Below are 22,502 nucleotides of genomic sequence, written 5' to 3'. Positions count from 1 at the left end.
GAAAGGAACACACGAGTTTTCCCACACGTAAAGTACGAAAAAACTGCTCCAATTTCGTGAAATCGTGCAAAAAGCTCCAGTTAGTGCCACTGTGTGTTCGACTTAGCTGCTCAAAAGACCCCGAAAGAACCGCAGCATGGGTAACGTGTTGGCCTCCTCAAAACCGATTGCTGGTCCCGGCGGTCTGCCGCCTCCGATGCCTACAGAAACGCTCTCTTCGATCGGTGATGGAGCCGGTGCGCCGGATAAAGCATCAGGTGATGCAAAACCATTAGAAAATCCAGGAACAATGGAAGAACTACACAGGAAATGCAAAGGTAAGTAGGGTAGCTTCCGTGCTTTGGGTGATTTCCCAAAATGCTCATGCCGTGTGTTGCATAATCACCGAATATTGACAGTTGCGTTTACATGGTTTATGTTTTTTTCTTTCTTTTTTCTTTCATGCGCCTGCTCGCGTGCATGCTGCTCATGCCGCATGCTACAATTTACAATGTACTGGAACTTAATGCTAGATGTGATGCCAACAAACTTTGAAGGAGCCAAACTGATGATAAACAAGGGCTTAAGCAACCACTTTCAAGTCTCACATACGATTAATCTGAACTCCTCGAATACTAGCGGTTATCGTTTCGGTGCGATGTACGTCGGCACCAAACAACTATCCCCAACGGAAGCATTTCCCGTTGTGCTCGGTGATATTGATCCATCGGGCAATCTAAACGCAAACATCATTCATCAAGTAACACCGAATGTTCGGTGCAAATTCGCATCTCAGGTAAGACGAAAGCCGTCCAGAAGTAGTGGAAAAGGGATTCATTTCCTTCTTTCTTTTAGATCCAAAGCAGCAAAGTAACGGCAGCACAACTTACGACAGATTATAAGGGACCGAACTATACGACCTCGCTCACCGTCGGCAATCCAAATATCATTAACAACTCGGGTGTTATGGTCGCACACTACCTGCAGGCCATTACGAACCATTTGGCAATGGGAGGAGAGTTCGCTTACCAGTACGGGCCGGCAGTTCCCGGTGGACAAATTGCTCTAATGTCTGCCGCCGCCAGGTGAATTGGTTTTGTTTTGACGCTCGTCGTGTATTATTTTTAACCAAAGTTTCCCTACTTATGTTTGAAAGGTATGCAACCGATCTGTACACATGGTCCGGCACGGTTGGTGCGGCAGGAGTACATCTTTGCTATTATCAACGTGCCAGCGAGCAGCTACAAATTGGAGCGGAAGTAGAAACCAACTTCCGAATGCAGGAATCTGTTGCCACCATTGGCTACCAAGTGGACCTGCCAAAGTCGGACCTTGTGTTCCGGGGTATGGTGGACAGCAATTGGACAGTCGGAGCCGTCCTAGAGAAGAAGTTACAACCTTTACCTTTCACCTTTGCGCTCAGCGGTATGCTGAATCACACTAAAAATCAATTCCGACTCGGGTGTGGGTTGATTGTGGGCTAGATGCGTAGAAGCTGGTGAACCAGTAGAAGACATTGAAGGCGATCAAAGTAAGCATTTCCTTTCAAATTCCGACACATTCTTAGAACTGGACTGGAAAAACGAAACCTGCGAGAGAATAGCATTAACGGTATGCAACAACAAAGAAGAAAGTTACAGCGGAGAGCTACACCATACGGCTGGACAGGGGACTAAAGGGTCTTACATAGTTAGAAAGGAAGTCATCAATATAGCTGCTAAGCAAAACGGGCGAACCGTTGTACACTGTGCGTTGTACAAAATGTGGTTTACATAGAGTTTATAATCACCCACTGCTTCCCTGGCCAGCACTACCCGAACATAATATCTGTGCAAAGCAACCCGTGTGTTGCCCATTTCATTTGCGAGGAAAGTGTTGGTAGTATTGCATCTGTGACTGCCTGCGCCATAGTGTATCATTCAAGTAATAAATTTTTCGTTAATGCGAGCCACAAATTGAAGGAAAATCATACTGTACCGCAAGTACCCGAGCAAAACTGCACGTTCAATTGGTTAAATTCTACGGCAATAGTTTCAACATCTACATTAGAGTTGAATCAAACCAAGGGCGATGTGAGCTTTTTTTATAGATATTTTACAATCATTGATTTTTATTAAAATCTGTTAAAATCTTTACCAATTATTGTTTTCAGCTTTTTGTTTGCACTTTATTTCTTTGTGTTAATGAGGCGTCACTTAAATCCATTTCACGGCCATCCCCGCCTTATGCTTGTGTGTGTATGTGTGTCCCTCGGAAGGGTGTTTCTTTTGTTTGCATTGCGTAGCATTTGATTTGTTTGTTTATTTGCTGTTCACCACTTCAGCATGAGACATCGTGCCTATCTCTTTGCGTGTTTGCTTAGCTGTTCGAATACATTCCTATGTTCCGTACCTGGTGCTGCTTACCGGTTAGTCTTTGCACATTTGCGCCGTCATCACTGCGAGAGGCTCGAGCTCTTTTGCTGACATCAGGTCGAATTCGGTCACGAAGTAGTAGAAATGTTTATAGCAGGTGTTTACGTGCGCTTCCTACGGCAATGAGGAAAATGGCAAGCGTATGGTATTTTTAAAGTCTTACATCATTTAACGCTACAATTACTTACCGCGCCAATACTGAAAATCCTATCAAAATGATGAATGTACACGTGCACAAACACCCGAAACAGGCGGGTAAGAATTTTTTTGCACAAACTCGGAAACGTTTTCGGAAATGGCACGTCGGTCGACACAGGGAAGAGTGTCTCGTTATTAATCTGATTTTCTACCCAATCCATCAGCAGTTCAATGTACCGAGGGGCCGGCAACTGTACGGGTTTCTTGTAGGTTTCTCCGTCTGCCCATAGGTACTCGTACTTTGCTCCACCGCTCATGGTCGGGCAGGTGGTTTCGTTGCAGTACTCCGATATAGTGCCGTAGATGAGATTAATCCGATTGAAGAAATCCACCACATGAACGGCAAGCCAATCGTTCATGTTCTCACCAGCCGGTAGTCTTACCACCTCCTTCAAATTGATACCGGACTGGAGGCTGGCATTGGCTTGCTTGTGTAGCGAGTACCGGATCGTGCCCTGAGTGAATCGTTTCTTTGGTCGAAACGTTTTCTCTCGTTGAAAGAATTCTAAAAACCCGTTCAGTGCCATTCTCGATGGTCGTAGTTTCGCCACTATTAAGCTGTTTCTTCCGTCCTGGGCTATTACTCCGCAGCTCGGCAACTGAACGATCAATAACGCTTGTTGTCGATACGTTTGAGCTAACACAGCGGTCCTCGAAATCCGATTAAACGGTCATGAAAATTCCTTTTTTGGGTCCCATTCTGTCTGGCCCACAGCTACTGCACACAGCCTGTCCACCTGTCCTGCCAAAGTAGGCCTCTATACAACAAACAACTACCATCAGTGTTGAAAACGATTATCCGCCTTTTTTGCACACTCAAGCACGCTAACCTTCGGAAGCCGTACCACTTCTTTAAAGTCGGCGTTTAATCGGATCTTCTGCGAACGCGCTCGTATTATACAACGTCCGAACGGGGTTTAGAATTTCTCGCGACCAAACAAACCAATTGTTGTGCGTATTTTTGTTTGCGGCTGATGTTTGTGCTTCAGGAATGCGAGCTTAACTGTCAACGGTGAGCAAGCTGTCAAGTAGCCATCTTGACAGTCTACCATGGAGAAAATTTCGCACGTCGGTGCAGCGGAGAAAGTGAATTTTCGAACAAATTGTACTGCAGACCGGCGAATGTAGATCGTAAGTATGGTTTGCTGCAGTTATTAGCCGCACGGAAAGCGGTTACCGATGGAGCGATATAGTTTTACGCGATTCCGATCGTCGTAATTGGTCTTCTTCGCCGCTAATGTGCAAGTGCGTTGCGTGACTGCAGCCGACGTGCGACGGTGGCACTGACGTGCGATGGTGATGATTGTGTGTGTTTTCGCTCTCGTGTGTGTTAATGTGCGTGTGTGTATACTTACGAAGGTGCGATTGTATGAGTGCGGTGTGTAGTTTATGTTGTTTTCATGCGGATAAAAACATAAACATAAGCTTCCAAAGTAGGATCACGACCGTTGATCAGTGCTTGGAAGGATTAATGCTTCGTGCGTTAAAACAACCAGAAACATAAGAAATAGTATCACAAAAAAACATCATTACTGGGTAATTTAGCTGCCCGCAAGTGTATTTGTAAAATAAAAAAAAAACGCATTAATCATGTCGATGGTAAAAGTGTTACAATTTGTTAACGGGCTCAAGTCCCGCAACAAGGATGTGCAAAACAAAGCGATCAAGGATCTGTCGCTGTACGTCAAGACAGAACTTCGCGAAACTCCGGACGATATGTTTTTCGAGGATTTTAATCATCATATCTTCGAGATGCTCACCAGCCCGGATAACAACGAAAAGAAGGGAGGAATATTGGCCATTGGTAACTATTGGTTTTCAAGCGGATTGTTTTAAGCTTGCACTTATTACCGTGAACCTTTTTGATTGCAGAGTGCCTCATCAACGGCGACGTCGTGAATACAACGAACAAAATTTCCCGATACTCGAATAATCTACGGAATTTGTTGCCCGTTAGCGACGTTTGCGTGATGGAGCTGGCTGCGAAGGTGCTAGTAAAGTTGGCCCTTTTGCCCGGCTCAAACGGTGCCAGTTCGTTCGAATTCGACATCAAACGTGCGCTCGAATGGCTGTCGGAGGACCGAGTAGAAAACAAGCGACAGGCCGCGGTGCTGGTGTTGCGCGAGTTAGCTGTTGCAATGCCAACTTTTTTTTACCAACAAGTCGGAAGCTTCTTTGATCATATATTCGTCGCAATAAAGGATCCCAAGGCGGCCATCCGGGAAGGAGCTGGTCAAGCACTGAGGGCAGTGCTCATCCTAACGTCGCAACGTGAAGGAACGAAGCAAAACAATAATACCCAGTGGCATATGAATTGCTACGATCAGGCATTCGAATGCCTGCGGGATACGGTGGGCCGCGAAAAGAATTTAAACCGCGATGATCGTGTACATGGTGCGCTGATTGTTTTCAAAGAAATTCTGCGCTGTTCGCACGCGGCTTGGGAGAAAAAGTACGTGCAGCTTGATAGTTTAAACGTCGATCAGAAATGTTCGATTCGTGGCCAGCGTGAAGACGATGGGCGTGGATTCCTGCCACGTATCCGTGTGCCCTTCATGGAGAAACTCGGCAACCATTCGGGGCACGGTTCTGTTAGCTACAGCTCGCGCTATTACGATGTCGTGACGGATCTAAAGTTTTTCCGCCAGAACAACAGTGTGCAGGAGTCGGCACTGTACAGAGCGTTGGTGAGGGAAAAGTACGATACCATTTGCCAGGCGGTGCTAGATCAGCGTAGTTCGAAGTCTCCGTACGTTATTCAAACCCTGTTAGCCATTTTCCCCCGCTTGGCAGCGTTCAATCGGGAGGAGTTTGTGAGGCTTCATCTGCGCACAGTGGTTAACTACTTGCTAACGTTACTGCGCAGCAAGGAAAAGGAACGCAATGCTGCATTTATATCGCTCGGCTACATTGCTGTGGCGGTGGAGAAGGAAATCGAGCCAAACACGAAACGCATCATGGAGTTGATTAGCAGCGCCCTCCCACCGAAGGATACGCCGAGCAAGCGGAAAACCACAGTCGATCCGTCGGTGTTCATGTGTGTTATGCTGCTAGGGCACGCTTTAAAAGGTGGCATAACCCATGAAATCAAGGAAATTATAGCCCCCATGCTGTCAACCGGCTTAAGCCCGGCGTTGATAGTTTGCCTAAGGGAGCTGTGCGAAACAGTGCCGCAAGCACAGCTCGAAATTACTGCCGGTTTGCTGAAGATACTGTCGTATGTGCTAATGAACCGTCCGCTGCCACAGTTTATCGTTCCCAAGTCCCACTCGGTAGTTTCGCCAGCCTTTTTAAGCACTCTAGAACAGCAACCTCAGCCCCAACCGCTGCAGCAGCAAGTCCACGATACGGCTACGATCGTTTTGGCTTTGCAAACGCTTGGTACATTCAGCTTCGAAGGATGCAGCTTGCTACAGTTTGTGCAGCGCTGTGCCGATCACTTCCTTAACAGCGAACAGCAAGAGATCCGCATTGAGGCCGTGCACACATGTACGCTATTGTTAAAGCTGGCGCTTCAGGCAGCCGACAGTAACGGAAACGACGTGTCTGAAACGCTAACGCAAACGCTTAGCTCGGTGTTGGAGAAAATTTTAGTCGTCGGCATCACGGACGTTGATCCGGCAGTGCGCCTGCGGGTGCTTAAGTCACTGGACGAAAGCTTCGATACGCAGCTTGCGCAACCGTGGTTTCTTAGCTCGCTGCTGGTTACCATCCACGATGAGGTGTTTGAAATACGCGAGCTTGCGATCATCATTATTGGCAGACTGTCGACGATCAATCCAGCGTACGTAATGCCAAGCCTTCGTAAAACGATGGTCCAGCTGCTGACGGAATTGGAACATTCGGGCGTTAGTCGCAATAAGGAGCAGAGCGCGCGAATGTTGGATCACCTGATCGTCAGTACGCCACGGTTGGTAGCATCTTACATGCGACCGATACTGACGATACTCGTGCCAAAGCTAAAGGAACCAGATCAGAATCCGAGCGTCGTGTTGAACGTACTGCGCGCCATTGGAGATTTGGCCGAAGTAATAGGCGGCCATCATGTGCTGCAAAAGTGGTCAGACGAGCTGCTGCAGCTTCTGCTCGACATGCTGAGTGATGCGGGTTCAACGGAAAAGCGAGCTGTTGCACTGTGGACATTTGGGCAGCTCGTTAGTGCAACGGGTCAAGTCGTGGTGCCGTATAATAAGTATCCGAACCTGATCGATATACTGATCAACTTTCTGAAAACCGAACAGCAGCTGTATGTGCGCCGGGAAACGATACGCGTGCTGGGACTGCTTGGCGCACTCGATCCTTACAAGCACAAGATGAACCGAGGGTTGATCGATAGTCAGACGAGTGCAAACATTCTCATTTCCGTCGACACGAAAAGTGACGAACCGACGGATTTGTCCACGTCGGAAATGCTGATTAATATGAGCACGCAGCTAGACGAGTACTATCCGGCGGTGGTCATATCGACACTGATGAAAATTCTGCGTGATCCAACGCTATCGAATCACCATCTCAGCGTTGTGCAGGCAATCACGTTCACGTTTACCAGTCTCGGTATAAAGGGAGTGCCGTACCTCTCGCAGGTGCTACCCTGTCTGCTGCGGAACATCGTAACAGCCGAGATGAGCCTTAAGGAGTACCTGTTTCAACAGCTCTCGACGTTGATATCGATCGTGAAGCAACACATTATTGGCTTTATGGATGATATATTCGAACTGATAAAGACGTTCTGGACCACCGGTAGCGGTGGTGGTCAGGGCGGTGGTTCACAACCATCAACAACCTCGGCCGCATCGTTGCAGCCGACCATCATTAATTTGGTAGAAAAGATTGCCATTGCGCTTGGATGCGAATTTAAAGTGTATCTACCTCAGCTAATGCCGCAAATATTGCGCGTTCTGTTGCACGACACCTCGAAGGACCGCGCCGTTACGGTGAAACTGCTCGGTGCGATGCGCAACTTTGGCAACAATCTGGACGACTACCTGCACCTGATAATACCGGCGATTGTGAAGCTGTTCGAACCGCTTGACATTCCGCTAAACGTTTCCATTACAGCACTGCAAACGATCAATTATCTTGCAGAGGTGCTAGATTTTACAGACTTTTCTTCCCGCATCGTACATCCGCTGGTTCGCGTACTCGACAACTACCCCGAACTAAGACCGGTGGCACTGACGACGCTCTGCTCGATAATGATACAGCTGGGGCGCAAATATCTGGTGTTTGTGCCGCTGGTGAATCGGGTCATGATTAAGCACAAGATACCATCGGTCGAATACACGAAGCTGCTGACCAAGCTGCAGAACAACAGTACGCTTGCGATGGACGACGAGTTCCGCATACGGCAGGCGAGGAATCGGAATCGGGAAATATCGCTACCGAGCGATAGCACGATCAAAAAGTTCCCCGTATCGATGTCCGATCTGGAGGCAATGTTTAAAGCGAATCGGCGCGTCTCCAAGGACGATTGGTTGGAATGGTTACGGCGGCTAAGCATCATTCTGCTGAAGGAGTCGAAAAACCCGGCGCTACGGTCGTGCGCTACGTTGGCTCAGAACTATCCGCAACTGCTGAAGGATCTGTTCAATGCCGCGTTCGTGTCGTGCTGGTCGGATCTGTCCGATAAGTTGAAGCAGGACCTTGCGCACAGTCTTACGCAAGCGCTGATGGTACAGGACTTGCCGGAAATTACGCAAACAGTGCTGAATTTGGCGGAATTTATGGAACACTGCGAAAACTATCCGCTCAAGATCGATTCGAAGATTTTGGGCGAACGAGCGATGGAATGTCGTGCGTACGCGAAAGCCCTCCACTACACAGAGGAAGAATTCCATCAGACGGAGGAACACCATCAGTCACTGTTTGAGTCGCTGATCCTAATAAACAACAAGCTGCAGCAGAAGGAAGCGGCCGAAGGGTTACTAGAGTATGCCGGACGCCATCGTTCCAGTGCCGAGGAGATGAAGGTGCAGGTGCGATGGTACGAAAAGCTGCACAGCTGGGATCAGGCACTGACGCTCTACTCCGAAAAGCTGAAGTCCAACCCGAGCGATCTGGAGTCCCGGCTCGGTGAGATGCGTTGTCTGGAAGCGTTGGGTGAATGGTCCGCGCTAAATACTGTAACGACGGAAAACTGGGATACCCTCGGATCGGAGGGACAAAGCAAGGCGGGCCGGTTAGCGGCTGCTGCCGCCTGGGGTTTGCAGGACTGGGAAGGAATGCATCGGTTCGTGCGCTGCATTCCAGAGGACACACAGGACGGCGCATTCTATCGCGCTGTGCTGGCAGTACACAATGAGCAGTACGAGCTGGCGCAAAGTTTGATCGATTCGACGCGCGATCTGCTCGACACGGAACTGACCGCAATGGCTGGTGAGTCGTACGAGCGTGCGTACGGTGCGATGGTGTGCGTGCAGATGCTGGCTGAACTGGAGGAAGTGATCCAGTACAAGCTTATCCCGGAGCGGCGCGAAACGATCAAGTCAATGTGGTGGGATCGACTGCTCGGCGGACAGCGGCTCGTCGAGGACTGGCAGCGCGTAATACAGGTGCATTCGTTAGTGCTGTCGCCGAAGGAAGACATCCGTACGTGGCTGAAGTTTGCCTCGTTGTGCCGCAAGAATGGTTCGTTGAAGCTGTCGGAAAAGACGCTTGTCATGCTGCTGGAGTACGATCCGATGCAGAATCTGGGCGAGGCACTGCCGATTGATAAACCGCACGTAACGTTCGCCTACACGAAACATCTACATATGGCGGGGTACGTGAAGGAAGCTTACGATCACCTGAACCGCTTTGTGGCGTCTTTCAGCCCACAGGCATTCACCGCTAGTAGCGGCGCTGGTGGGCAGGACGATTTGAAGGATGAGAACAGACGGCTGTTGGCCCGCTGTTTCCTGAAGCTCGGTTTGTGGCAGAGCAGCTCGACCGGTGGGAATCTGTTGAAGGAACACCTGGTGAATGGGATTCTCGTGTGCTACAGCAGAGCCACGAAGCACGATCCGAACTGGTACAAGGCGTGGCACAATTGGGCGTACATGAACTTTGAAGTAGTGCAGGCAAAGAAGCAGCAAGAAGAATACACCAAAAATCCGGGCAGTGCCGCGGAACGGACACTGATCAAGCATTACGCTGTGCCGGCTGTGCGAGGTTTCTTCCAGTCGATCAATCTCTCGCAGGGCAATTCGTTGCAGGACACGCTGCGCTTGCTCACCCTTTGGTTTGATCACGCCCAGTACGAGGAGGTTTACGAAGCGCTGGTCGAAGGGATGCGAGTAATCGATAAAAACACGTGGCTCCAGGTGATACCACAGCTGATCGCACGTATCGACACACCGCGCAACCTGGTCGGGCAGCTGATCAACTATCTGCTGACGGAGATTGGCAAAACGCACCCGCAGGCACTCGTGTATCCGCTTACGGTCGCGTCAAAGTCGGCACCGGGTACGCGCAAGCAGGCAGCACACAAAATATTGAACAACATGTGTGAACATTCAAATACGCTGGTCAACCAGGTGCTGCTGATCAGCGAGGAGCTGATTCGAGTGGCCATTCTTTGGCACGAACAGTGGCACGAAGGGCTGGAGGAAGCGTCTCGGCTGTACTTCGGTGAACAGAATATTGATGGCATGTTTGCGACACTGGAACCTTTGCACGCGATGCTACAGCGTGGTCCGCAAACTTTGAAAGAGTCCTCCTTCAATCAGGCGTATGGGCGTGATTTGTCCGAAGCACAGGAGTGGTGTAGAAACTACAAGGTGAGTCCTATCGTGTCTTCTGAATTCCGTGTACGATTTGCTAATGCGAATAATGCTTGTTCATTGACAGAGTACTAAAAACGTGCGTGATTTAAACCAAGCGTGGGATCTTTACTACCACGTGTTTCGGCGCATTTCGCGTCAACTGGTGCAGCTTACCTCGCTGGAGCTTCAATACGTCAGCCCGAAGCTGCTTGCCTGTCGCAACCTGGAACTGGCAGTCCCGGGCAGTTATACACCCGGTCAACAATTGATCTGTATCGCAAGCATCGAAACGAACCTGACGATCATCAGCTCGAAACAGCGCCCAAGGAAGCTGTGCATCCGTGGTTCGAATGGCAAGAACTACATGTTCCTATTGAAAGGTCACGAAGATTTGCGCCAGGATGAGCGTGTGATGCAGCTGTTCGGGCTGGTAAACACGCTGCTACTGAACGATCGCGACACGTTCCGGCGCAACCTAACGATACAGCGGTATGCGGTCATACCGCTGAGCACTAACTCCGGTCTGATCGGTTGGGTACCGCACTGTGACACACTGCACAAGCTGATCCGCGACTATCGCGATTCGAAGAAACTGATGCTGAACATCGAGCACCGGATCATGCTGCGTATGGCACCGGATTACGATCACTTGACGGTGATGCAGAAGGTGGAGGTGTTTGAGCATGCGCTCGAACAGACGAAGGGTGACGATTTGGCAAAATTGCTCTGGCTGAAAAGTCCGTCCTCCGAGCAGTGGTTTGATCGGCGTACCAACTACATCCGGTCGCTGGCGGTAATGTCAATGGTGGGTTACATTTTGGGACTGGGCGATCGCCACCCGTCGAACTTGATGTTGGATCGGCTGAGTGGCAAAATTCTTCATATTGATTTCGGCGATTGTTTTGAGGTAAGTACCTCTGGTCTGAAGTTTGGGGACGTAAATGGCAGACACTAATAATATTCTTTTTCCATCATTCTTCCTTCTTTAGGTTGCTATGACGCGAGAGAAATTCCCGGAGAAGATTCCTTTCCGATTGACGCGAATGCTAATCAACGCAATGGAGGTGACCGGGATCGAAGGAACGTATCGGCGCACTTGTGAAAGCGTTATGCACGTGTTGCGACGCAACAAAGACAGTCTGATGGCGGTGCTTGAAGCATTCGTGTACGATCCGCTGCTTAATTGGCGTCTGCTGGATTCGGACCGGTTGCGTCGTTCAAAGAATGCGGGCGAAATGGACAGTGGATCGGAGAGCATACACGAGGATTCGCTTCTTAGCTATAGCGCCCGAAGAGACGCACGTTTAAACGAGCTAAATGCAGGAACTACTGGAGCAACGGGGGCGGGTGGGGTTGGTCAAGCATCAGCCATGGTGAACGTTGCTTCCGGCAGTGGAGCTGCTGCCATTCCTGCCATTCCTAGCGCATCTGGCAAAGCTGTTCCTGCCGGTGGTGATGCCCCGGATGGTAATTTCCCGGCGCTACAAAATCCAGTCGATGTAACGAACAAGAAAGCACGTGCGATTGTGGACCGCGTGAAGGACAAATTGACCGGCAAGGATTTTGGCAAAGCAGAACCAGTAGCCGTCAACCGGCAGATTGATTTGTTGATTCAACAAGCCACGAGCAACGAAAATCTCTGCCAGTGCTACATAGGATGGTGTCCATTCTGGTAAACGGGTCCCGGAAACTGGCAAAAAAGCGTTTTCTCCATCTCTTAGTTGATATATTATATCCTACGTGTGTTTTTGTATATGTATGTGTCGAAAATGCTTGTAAAGCTTTTATACAGCAGCTGGACACAATCACCACGTAATTTTTAATCTTGTTTATGTAAATATTTCTGTTTGATGATATTCTTTCGTATCGTAATTTAGCAACGCAACCACGTCTTGTACTTTCGACCTTACGCTTGTTACCCATTTTCGTTGAAAGATAATTTTGTTGAACTATATAGTTACTACAATAGAAACACCGGGAATGGTAAAACACTATGCTAAAAGTAACAAACTAATTAAGAAGAAGAAATAGAAAGGCGTTAATACGCAAATCACACTTGGAAAAACATTTATTTCTAAACCAATTACATTACAGCAGTTGTACATACGCGAATGCACATTCAACGGCGCCCACGATGATCACGGTGATCCCGTTCACGGCGATCGGGATCTCTCTTGGATTCACGATCACGTGTGCGATCCAGTTGGCGATCACGGTCACGATCCCGTTCACGACGTTTGTCTGGAACCGCTTCATCACGATGATGTCTAGAAAATTGTTGTTCCCTGCTGCGATTGTAATCATCGTCCTCACCACCACGCTGCCGGTGCTGCCGGTTTTCATTCTCGTTGGGATGTCTTTCGCTCTTTCTCGAACGATCATATTTATCGCGTGTCACATCACCTTTTTCCTCTTGCTGTTTTCTCCTATCTGTGCGATCGTCACGTTTATTGTTTGATTTCTGATCAGTTTGTTTTTGCTTCTCTGATTTTTTCTGTTTCCTCGAAGCATTTTCCTTCTCTTTGTTCTTTCTTTGCTTCCTTTTGCTCGATTCTTCCTCCGATTCTGAGCTGCTGCTGCTGCTGCTGGAATCACTGGACGAAGAGGATGAATCCGATGACGAGCTGTCGGAATCCGAATCTGAGCTGCTGGATTCGGAGTCACTTGAACCGCTCGATGCAACCGGTGCAGGCAATGGCTGAACGATTGGTTTCGGTGCATGCTTCAAAAATTCACGCAACTCATCCGTCAACCCGCCAAGCCCAATCGATGTGAAGTAATTGATGGCAAACCGGGTGTTCTTCGGGTTGTCTCTCGGAAACAGACCGGAAAATGGTCCCTGCAGTGTTGGATCCTTGAGCCGGGCGTTCAGCTTAAACAATCCCATATACTCGGCGAGCTCTTGGAAAAGAATTTTAATGAATATGCGGCTCGAGCTGGTGGTGTCCTCTTCGTTAAGACGAATGCATTGCAATACATCCCAGCCGATGGAGTCGGTAAACAGTAGATGGGCAAAAAATTTGCTCACATTGCGCAACCGATTCGTGTCCAATCGGTGCGTCGTTGTGTACGTGTCTTGAAAGATCTGCTCGAACGGTGCGATATAGATTTTGTTTATCATGCAGAACCGTTGCGCAAGTAGACCGTAAAACTTTTCGTACGTCCTCTGCTCGGCACAGCAGTCGAGAAACATGTGACAGAGTTCCTGCTCCTGGCCCGGCTTCAGCTCCATCTTCATCAGCTTGTGCGCGCATTCTTCGTAATCGAGACTGGAGTGGATCGTCAGATAGATCGTCCGTCTCAAGGCAATTAGATTTGTCTCCGTGTTATCGATGATGGTGTCCTGTTTTTTCTTACCATCATCCCCTTCATCGGAGTCGCTGCCGCCTTCATCGTCGCCAGAATCGCTTTCGCCGCTCGATGAGTCACTTTTATCACCATCATCGTCGTCCTCTCCATCGCTGCCGAGAATTTCTCGACTGATGTCTTTATATTTTGCCTCGTTTGCTTCATACTCCGCATCCACCTTGAAAACATCTGAAATAAAATGAGAGAAATAAAAACGTTTCATTTAATCTACTAGTTCTAGTCGAAACAGATATCACAAAGATTACATACTTAGTATGTCCTGTGTATCGGTTGCTTCGTCCAACATGATGAGATGGGTAAACTGATCATCTTCTTCCACTAGCTCGAGCGCATCGACTACAGCGGCATGGTCTTTAAATCCATCTTTTCGAATTTGAAACACCACCTCGATCATGTACTGAACGCGCTTGTCCAGCTTCCCTTCGTGTAGAATATTTTTTAGCATTTCAAAGATCGCATTAATGCCTTTTCCCGAAACTTCCGTCAGCTTTTGGCCGACCTCCTTCAGGAATGCGATCGCTACCTCCACCGAATCGTCGGTAGGATTTTCAACGAGCAGCGTTAAAATTTCCAGTGCAAGAATCTCATGAGCGACGCGTTGATTGACCAAGTGCGCTACGAAGCGGGATGCCGAAAGGCAAATGGATTTGTCGTTGCGTCGGAACCCACGCTTGAATTGTATGACCAAGCGCTGCAGCAGCAGTTCTCCAATGTTGGGAAACTTGGAGTTTATGATAGCCACCAATGCTGCGTACACGTGTGTGAAGGTCGGGGATGCTGCCTGCGCTTGAGTGATGGACCGGCAGAGCAACCCACGTCCGCGGATTATATTTTCACGCAACAGCTCTCGCGTAATCACACCAATGTTGTCCACGTTCACCTTGTTGATAAACCCATGAATGGACTTCTTTAATGCTTCCCACGAAATGCGCTGATAGGCTGCCGAAGATTTGTCCGTAATTTCCGCCTGCATCATACGCAACTTGGCCGGTGGAATGTACGCTCCTCCCGTTTTGGATGTCAACAGGTCCACCGTTTTGCGGATGGCTGGTTTTTCATTGCGAAGCAATGACTCGTCACCTTCCTCCTTGCGTTCGGGTCTTGGGCGTTGATCATGACCCTTTGTAGTTTCCCTCGCTCTGCCTGTTTCATTGTCCCTGCGGATATTGCGGCGTCGATCACGTGAACGAGATCTTGATCGGGATCGCGAATAGGAGCGGGAACGCGAATTAGAATAAGACCGGCGCCGTCTTCGGTTCCCGCCGTAACGACGAGATCGACTCCTGGAACGTGAACGCGACCGGGACCTAGACCGTGAGCGTGACCGGGTACGTCTTCTGGAACGGCTACGTCGATGTCTTTCGTACCTTTTACTGCGGGAATCATATTTCCTATCGATGTCGGAGTGTGATCGGGAACGAGAACGTGATCTAGAGCGAGAACGATCTGAAGTCAGTTCGCCTTCCTCTATCGTGTCCTTCATTCGGGTGACGACAGATTTCAATCGGTTAGCTGGCGGACTGGCGCTTCTTGACAAACGCTCCTTATCCGGTTGTTTCGCTGCTGCTGCATCATCCGCAACCATCGCCGGTTCTAGGACGGGTTTTGTTTCGACCTGTTCTTCGATGTCGGGCATTGCGAGATAATGCACTTGCAAAACTTTCAGCGAACAGAGATAATACTTTTCCTGCACTAGCACAGATATTTAGCTGAATATTTCACACACTATTTACGCGTAAACAACTTGCGCTCTGTTGTCTGCACACTGCTTCTTTTACCCGCAGTTGAAGCTTGCTGTCAGAATAGAATGACAACCGAATGTGTCACGAATTGAAAAATATTCAGCAAAAAGCAATAAACTTAATTTATTACAATGAAACAATAGAAAACGTTAAAACAAGAGAAATTGGCATACAAATAAAACACTTTCTTGAAACTAGAAATAAAAACTTATTCGAAAAAAAGTAACAACTAAACATGCTTTTTGGCAACACTGCTGGGTAAGAAGCAGAACATTGTAAACAAGTCTGCTGCGGATCATCGACGTATTTTAGATAGCTATGGCGGAGGAAAAGTTTCTTTTACCACCACCAAAATTTAAGGAAGAAGTACAGAAAGGCCTGGATAATTTTAGCCGTCATCTGAATCCTCATTTCTCCACACCACACGGAATGCTTTTAACGCGGGATAAACAACCGCCGCCGATGTATGGACCACGTGGTTCTACCGTTCCACCCCGGTTCCTGGCAAACTCACGGAAACGACCGGCAGGGTGGACTTCAACGGACCGCGGTAACAATCAGCAAATGCAACCAGGCGGTTTTCAAAACAACTATCGTCCTAGATTCAAGCATGCAAGTGCTGGTGGAAAAAATCAATCGATACGGCCACCAAACAATGGATTTGATAAGGAGGTTAAACCCGAGTTGCTTGTTCTGGACTGGAAGCTGTGGTGCGAAGGATGCGATGTAAATTGCCGTTCAGAAGTAGAGTACCAGCAGCACATATCGAACCACGCACCGTGTAGCGTGCCCGGCTGTAAGTTCGTTGGGCATCCGATGATTATGAAGCGGCACGACCGTCAGGCGCATCAGAACGATGCAAAGGCAAAGGATTCCGTTGGCCCATCATCGGAAGAGATTGAACAGTGGAAAGAAGAACGCCGGAAGCGTTATCCTACAAAACAGAACGTGATTCTGCGCCAGCATGCACAGGAAGCACGGTTCAATCGTGGTGAACGTATTGAGGAGAGCAAGGATCGGTTTCCGAACCGACATTTAGACACAAAATGCGAATCTCGTGAAAACGGTCCATGGAGAGAGATGGCTTCGAAAGGGAGGAATAATAAACGGTCAAAGCGAAGAAAAAGATCAGCTGCTTCAGTAGCGGTAACGATAGCTGAGGAAAACACGGGTAGGATCCCTTTCAAAGGAACTTCCACGTTAAAGGATTATAAAGATCCGTCAGCGAGTGCCCTTGCTATGCTCGGGGACTACGGATCCGGTAGTGAAAATGAATCAGATGTAGAAGAAGAAATCGTTAATACAGTTAATACGAACAATCTAATCAACGATTCCGTAGTACAGCCGGAAAATGTACTCAGCGAAGGTGAAATAATTGATGATGAAGAGGCTAACAACACTGACAAAAACCTTCGTTCGGATCTGTTGGAACAGCCTGCAATTGATACTCAAGATAATCCTGTAAGCACAAGCGTCACAACTGTTCCCAAGCAACAAGCAGCAGATGTCCCCGACGTTACTACTCCACAAACGCCGGAGAAAAGTATTCTGGCTGGCTCATCTTCAAAAGCGAACGCCACTAGACAGCACAACTCTAAACAGGGGCACAAGTTTAAAGGGAAAAAGATGCCGCAACCCAATCGTCCACTGTTGGACTATTCCAAGCTTCGACGATCGAACCAAAATACTATGTTGGAGAAATTGCTCGACTCGGATATACGACACGAACGAAACGTGTTACTGCAGTGTGTGCGACACGTACTGGCGAACAAATTCTTTGGTATAGGGGAACCGAACGAAGCAAATCCTGCTGCTGTTAGCGACGATGCAAAGGAATGAAATACAGGTTTTATTGAATATAATTTAGATCGAATTTTGTGTTTTTCCTTTACCATTAAAGCATAACACCAGCCGTAGTGGATGAGGCGTTCTGGCCAACACGGTTACTCTGCATTCGGTTAGCCTGTATGTAGCGCATTTTGCATTCTTCCAGATCCTTGATGCGCGACTTGACGTGTTGAATGCGATGCCACGCCATTTGCAGCACCTTGGCCGATGCGTACCCGGAACCTTCGTGCGGTTGCCCGGTCGACACTTGCGTGAGATAGTTGATCTGCTCCGACAGTTTGGTCTCTACGTTGTTGAGCGACTTAAGGAACTGGTTAACGTTTGTTTCCGTTGCTTTTTGGCTGGTCTTTTCCTTGCTCAGTTCCATCAGTGCCGCTCCTGCAAAGGGAAAGGTTTGAATATCTTTCGAAGCGTTTTCGTTGCTTGTCTGTTGTGTTTTACTTACCGGCACTTTGTAAGCAAAGGATCAGTTCCCGTTCAATGTGATCCAAAGCCTGTATTTTGTCGATCGCGGTCATCGTGAAGTTTTTACTACTGCTAGCGAGGAAGAAAATAAACAAATTGTTTCAAGATGAACGCGAGCTGTCAACAGCATCTGGAAAGAATGGCAACCGGCATTGGCAACACTGCCAGCATCTGACAGGCAGCTGGGCAGAAATTAATCACAAAGCAAAGCAAAAGAATTTCTGTCGCTCGTCGGTTTTTGGTACCGAAAGACGGCGCGCGGTGTCGTACTTTTCTCCGTGTTCGTGTGAAATGTCTCCGTGTAAAATGTCGCCCTTTGCGGAAAGATGAAAGTTAGTGCCTAGCCGACGCGGTACGTTCTTTTCTTTTTCCGTTTTATTGTCCGTGTGTCCCCCGGAGTATAAAAAAACGGCAGCGGAGGTTATCGGTGACCCCGGGTGGGCGTTTTTCCTGTCCCGTTTTGGTTGTGCTCGGCGGTGAAGCTCGGCTTTGTTTAGCCTGTGATACGCATAAAACAAAAGAATCCTGAAAATTCTATAAAGTGTCCCCAAAGGCGTGCAGTTTGTGCGTTTCGCACGTCATCTGAAGGAAAGAGAAAAAAAGCACAAGTGCGCTCCAGTGCGTGTGGAGTCCCATCGGAACCAGCAATTGTCGGATCGCCGTTTTCCGGGAGCGAAAGAAACATAACAAAAACGGGTTAAGAAAAAAGGGGAAGTAAAGGCGACCGACGAACAGCAGGGGGCATGGTCGGACAGATCGTGTAACGTGCGTGGCAGAGAAACGGGGAAAGAAAATATTTTTGGGTGCCAGTGATCTTGTCCCTTGGTGGTGAAGGCTGTGGCGACGATTGTGGTGTTGTGGCCGGTGGCAAAGCGTACTGACTGAAGGAGATTTTTCACTTTTCCTCTTCCCATGTAAGTGATGCTAATTATAAATCTGGGTATAGGAATATTTTATGCTTGCTTTGCTTTACGGCAGGGGACCCTAAATGTCTAAGGCCAAGCAAAAGTGTCCCCCTGTTTGGAACACATTTGGTTCACTTTGTCTCTCAATCTCTCTCTCTAGCACCGTACGATCGAAAGCCTTCGATAAGAAGCAGCGTCCCATGTTACGATTCGAATGATTAACCAAGCAAAAAGGTGTATCGATGATAAGTGCAAAAACGAACAAGATTATAGCATTGATCGTTGGAAAAAATAGGGGCCATTCGATGCGATGATGCTGTGTTCGTTCTAGGTGAAGATCAGACGAACATGCGATCGTATCATCGTTGTTGTTTCTCGGTGTCGTTGCCGGACGGCATTGGACATTTGCTGTGTCGCCATGAAATTTATTTTTCTATTTATAGTAACGATCGAGAGTCGAATGAATCTTTTGAACACCACCAGAGATATATCTTTGCCGCAATAAGCACGGAAACGGCAGAACACGGGGGTCGACGCAATCGTTCGGAGATCAATGTTGGGGGCTACAAAAATGCCCCACCGTACGAGTCAAGATGTCTACGACTCACGACGAAGCGTCCACCCGGATGGGAAATGCACGTGAATCCAAGACTTGAAATTCACAGCTCGAACACTGAGTGCTGGTTTATTGCCCTTTCGTGCGATCGTGCAGGATAATAATTTCTCTGCCGTGTTGCTGTGAAATCATCAATCCCGTCGATCCACTTTAAACGCGCTTATGCGATAAACACTTTCGCTTGAACACAAACAGGGCGAGTGTTGGACAAGAGAAAAAAGAACATACTATCGAACGGTTTGGGTTCGGGGTAATCCCGAGCGGGAAGAATGCTAGTCGTAACTCATCTGTGTAAAAGTATTCTGTTTTGCTAGACAAAATGCAAATGTTTGTTCTCTATATTTAACCAAGGGTGTGAGCATTTAATATCTTCTAAAACCCTCTATGTGTTTCGTATCCTCAGTAAAATGAAAACACCTGTTGTAAACGACATGTCATACAATCCGCGTGAAGGATAGATGGCCACCCACAAAAAAACCAAACCAAACTTTGTCTAAATATTTGTAAGTTTGTAGATTAAAAGAATTTGTATTCGTACTCGCTATTTTCATCGTTACTGGAAGGAACGGTCTATCGCTCACTAAGGACGCATTTCACACTTCGCGAACAGCGGAACGGAATTACCCTTCTATTTGCTGTTGTACCATAGGCGAACACACATTTGCTCCACGTGTGTCAGCAAATGTGCGCGTACAATAAATCCACACCCAGCGTATTGCCGCCAGCAACGGATCGTCGGTTTTTGTGGATGAATTGTTTATAGGACTAATTTTCAAATCTCCCCCGGGTTTGGACGATTGCCAGTGTTCACTAAGAGTGGGATGAGTTATTTAGCTCTTTAGATGTGATTTTCGCACAATTCACATGGTAATGTGAATCGATTAGAAATCGTTTTAAATTGCAACGTACGAAATGCAGGTATATAAAGCTTAGGAAGCAACATTTATCTGCATCGTGAAGGATTTGTGTAAAACTGGCTCTGTTGTCCCTTCCTATGACGTGCATGTTGTAGTAAAAGAGCTCACTTTGTAGTATTTTTTTTAAACCATGTCAGCATTATGTATCTTCGTTCCCTGAGTGGCGACAAGCTTCTCGAGTTGATGCTGTGCCGTGGCGTGGTTTCTCACTAATGCCTCAATGCCATTATGGAAGCGACGGGTGCTGTCACTTGTGTTGTCAGCTAGGGCGTGCGGAGACTAAGGAACTATTTTCTCGAATATGTTTTGCCAAATAAATTTGACTCGAAAATAACGCATCCCGCGAGCACCGTTTTCTGGGGGCTTTTGGGGCGGATGGTTTTTGGCAGTTCTCGTTATGTCCTATCACCGTCTAGCAGTGGGACGAATCGGTTGTGCTGTGCTTAGCACGCGTGTAGAATCATCAGTATTCTGTTGCGATTTCCATTGGATATAATAATCTTTACCGTGGACGAGACATTTATTTGCCTCCAAACAACACCTTCCCTCGGAAAACAAATTCTCTCACCTTTGCTTGTCCGCGTAGTGTGCGTATTGTGTTGATTTCCCATTCGTACATCTGATCACTGTTTGGTGTTGGTGGTTGTTTCATTGTTTTTGGCCCTTCGTTGAACGCTACGTCTACGCAGTGTTGTCCGAAGCGTAAGTAGACGGACGGTGCACGACACGGTACATTTGGATGGATATATCAAATATCGATTTCGTTCCACTTATTGCAGATACTTTAGAAAGCGAGAAACAGTGCCGTAATCTGTTCGCCGAGCTCGTTTATAATATCATCTCCTGGGGGAAGTCGTGTGATCGCGAGCCAAAAGCCGAAGAATAATTATAGAATTTTTGCAAGCTGCAGAAACTTTGATAGCGTGCGCAGGACCCGGCAGATGAATCAGCAATGCAACAGCCCTCCTTTTGTAGCCTATGAAGATTGATGATCCAGCGGCTCGTGTGATCGTTTGTTTTGCTTCGGAAACAATTTTTCTGTAACAATCAACTAACAGACAAACACACTGATCATGACGATGCATCAAAATTATGTTGTTCTGCTTTGGTACATCATTATGGTGATGATATTGATATACCTGTTCGTATTTTCACAATAATCACAAACCACTTGTATTACACAATTTTGTGCAGCGTGATATAGAACCACGCCTCAGCTCATACACTCACATCAACTTATTGTATCAACAATATTTAAAGTGTCGTTAGCGCAAGATCCCAAATGGATTCTCGATCGAAAATCAACAGGAAACGGAAATGCTGTTTTCGAAAGTTATATGTCATGGCAAGGTGTCATGCGCCTCCATTCATCCCTCTTTGGAAAGGGCATTTGAATTTAACGATGTAAAATAAAGAATAAGATCTACAAGAAGGAACTTTTGATAGAAGAAATGAGCATGGGTTTGATGACTTGAATAAATAATACAAAAAACACATCGAACTACGATAAATGATCAGTTATTGTAATTTGTGGCGGAGTAACTGGTTATGAGTCATAATAACGATCGCGATAGCATAGGTGCTTTGAGAAAGAACGTTCGATCGTAAAATTTAAAACCATTCGTTTATTTTTTAAGCCATTTTTAACCGATTTTAGACAGCAGGGTGTCAAATGTTTATCCTCGGTTTAACCACGTGCGTGCGTCATACTGAGCTGTTGGTAAGAAATGGAAAATTGTAAATGCCATGTATATGATGTGCTACTGGTCGTCATCCTTTTCCGTACATATATGCAACAAGCATTGAGCCGTAAGACATACAAGGCGACTATTTTTAAGTTTGTGGAATTCGATCTGTCGATCTGCACATGACTGATTTATCTGCAAAAGAAAGGATAGGGTTTAAACGTGTACCCATACACATTTGGGAGAATTGGCATTAGAAATCGATTTGGAATAAGAAACTATATTCAAGTGGCAACAGCAACTTGTCGTGCGAATTTGTTGATTTGTTTTGATCGAAAAATGTATTTGATTTATTTGCAGAACGAACAACGCATTTCAGCATGGACGCTTCAATAATTACCGTACAGGCACAGTACTCTTTCAAGGGTTCGAACAACGATGAGCTGTGTTTTAAAAAGGGCGATATCATAACATTAACACAGCGTGAGGAAGGTGGCTGGTGGGAAGGAACGTTGGGCGACAAGACGGGATGGTTTCCAAGCAATTATGTGAAGGAATACGTTGGTAAGTTTGTGGTTTTGGGGCGAATATTGTTCACTAACCAACAACATAGATATTATAA

The 22,502-nt window shown here is 47.3% G+C and overlaps 7 protein-coding genes and 1 long non-coding RNA gene across 16 annotated transcripts in view; 5 read left to right on the top strand and 3 right to left on the bottom strand.

Annotated features, from left to right (window-relative positions):
• Positions 1-22,502, top strand: part of LOC125763639 (uncharacterized) — a 135,592-nt gene that overhangs the window by 60,562 nt on the left and 52,528 nt on the right. The gene's annotated exons all lie outside the window — the stretch shown is intronic.
• On the top strand, positions 22-1,934 carry LOC125763521 (mitochondrial import receptor subunit TOM40 homolog 1-like). The gene is made up of 4 exons (XM_049426787.1): positions 22-317; positions 513-775; positions 835-1,064; positions 1,136-1,934. The coding sequence occupies exons 1-4, from the start codon at positions 137-139 to the stop codon at positions 1,461-1,463; spliced, it is 1,002 nt and encodes a 333-aa protein (XP_049282744.1). The 5' UTR covers positions 22-136; the 3' UTR covers positions 1,464-1,934.
• LOC125763583 (MOB kinase activator-like 3) lies at positions 2,119-3,538 on the bottom strand. Its single transcript, XM_049426913.1, has 2 exons — positions 2,582-3,538; positions 2,119-2,507 (listed from the first exon to the last, which is right to left on the bottom strand). Exons 1-2 carry the CDS (start codon positions 3,116-3,118, stop codon positions 2,388-2,390), a joined length of 657 nt encoding a protein of 218 aa, XP_049282870.1. The 5' UTR covers positions 3,119-3,538; the 3' UTR covers positions 2,119-2,387.
• On the top strand, positions 3,630-12,388 carry LOC125763344 (serine/threonine-protein kinase Tor). Its single transcript, XM_049426370.1, has 5 exons — positions 3,630-3,722; positions 4,137-4,395; positions 4,464-10,348; positions 10,419-11,240; positions 11,323-12,388. Exons 2-5 carry the CDS (start codon positions 4,182-4,184, stop codon positions 12,007-12,009), a joined length of 7,608 nt encoding a protein of 2,535 aa, XP_049282327.1. The 5' UTR covers positions 3,630-3,722; positions 4,137-4,181; the 3' UTR covers positions 12,010-12,388.
• Positions 3,634-22,502, top strand: part of LOC125763361 (rho guanine nucleotide exchange factor 7-like) — a 59,825-nt gene continuing 40,956 nt past the window's right edge. For 4 of the 9 annotated variants that reach the window (XM_049426431.1, XM_049426433.1, XM_049426428.1 and 1 more), the window contains exons 1-2: positions 17,932-18,671; positions 22,241-22,444. In XM_049426431.1, coding sequence (XP_049282388.1) covers positions 22,261-22,444 — 184 coding nt within the window. In that variant the 5' untranslated portion in view covers positions 17,932-18,671; positions 22,241-22,260. Of the gene's footprint in view, positions 3,723-17,931; positions 18,672-22,240; positions 22,445-22,502 lie in introns of those variants that run through there. The other 5 variants (XR_007418342.1, XM_049426435.1, XM_049426429.1 and 2 more) reach the window with 4 other exon arrangements.
• LOC125763390 (pre-mRNA-splicing factor CWC22 homolog) lies at positions 12,384-15,464 on the bottom strand. The gene is made up of 2 exons (XM_049426540.1): positions 13,952-15,464; positions 12,384-13,870 (listed from the first exon to the last, which is right to left on the bottom strand). The coding sequence occupies exons 1-2, from the start codon at positions 15,336-15,338 to the stop codon at positions 12,453-12,455; spliced, it is 2,805 nt and encodes a 934-aa protein (XP_049282497.1). The 5' UTR covers positions 15,339-15,464; the 3' UTR covers positions 12,384-12,452.
• On the top strand, positions 15,708-17,283 carry LOC125763464 (nuclear fragile X mental retardation-interacting protein 1). Its single transcript, XM_049426686.1, has one exon. The coding sequence runs from the start codon at positions 15,763-15,765 to the stop codon at positions 17,281-17,283; it is 1,521 nt and encodes a 506-aa protein (XP_049282643.1). The 5' UTR covers positions 15,708-15,762.
• Positions 17,259-17,895, bottom strand: LOC125763609 (mediator of RNA polymerase II transcription subunit 11). The gene is made up of 2 exons (XM_049426955.1): positions 17,738-17,895; positions 17,259-17,670 (listed from the first exon to the last, which is right to left on the bottom strand). Exons 1-2 carry the CDS (start codon positions 17,808-17,810, stop codon positions 17,339-17,341), a joined length of 405 nt encoding a protein of 134 aa, XP_049282912.1. The 5' UTR covers positions 17,811-17,895; the 3' UTR covers positions 17,259-17,338.

The sequence above is a fragment of the Anopheles funestus genome, chromosome 2RL (assembly GCF_943734845.2).
Source record: "Anopheles funestus chromosome 2RL, idAnoFuneDA-416_04, whole genome shotgun sequence".
Classification (NCBI taxonomy): domain Eukaryota; kingdom Metazoa; phylum Arthropoda; class Insecta; order Diptera; family Culicidae; genus Anopheles; species Anopheles funestus.
This window is presented reverse-complemented; position numbering and strand designations above follow the sequence as displayed.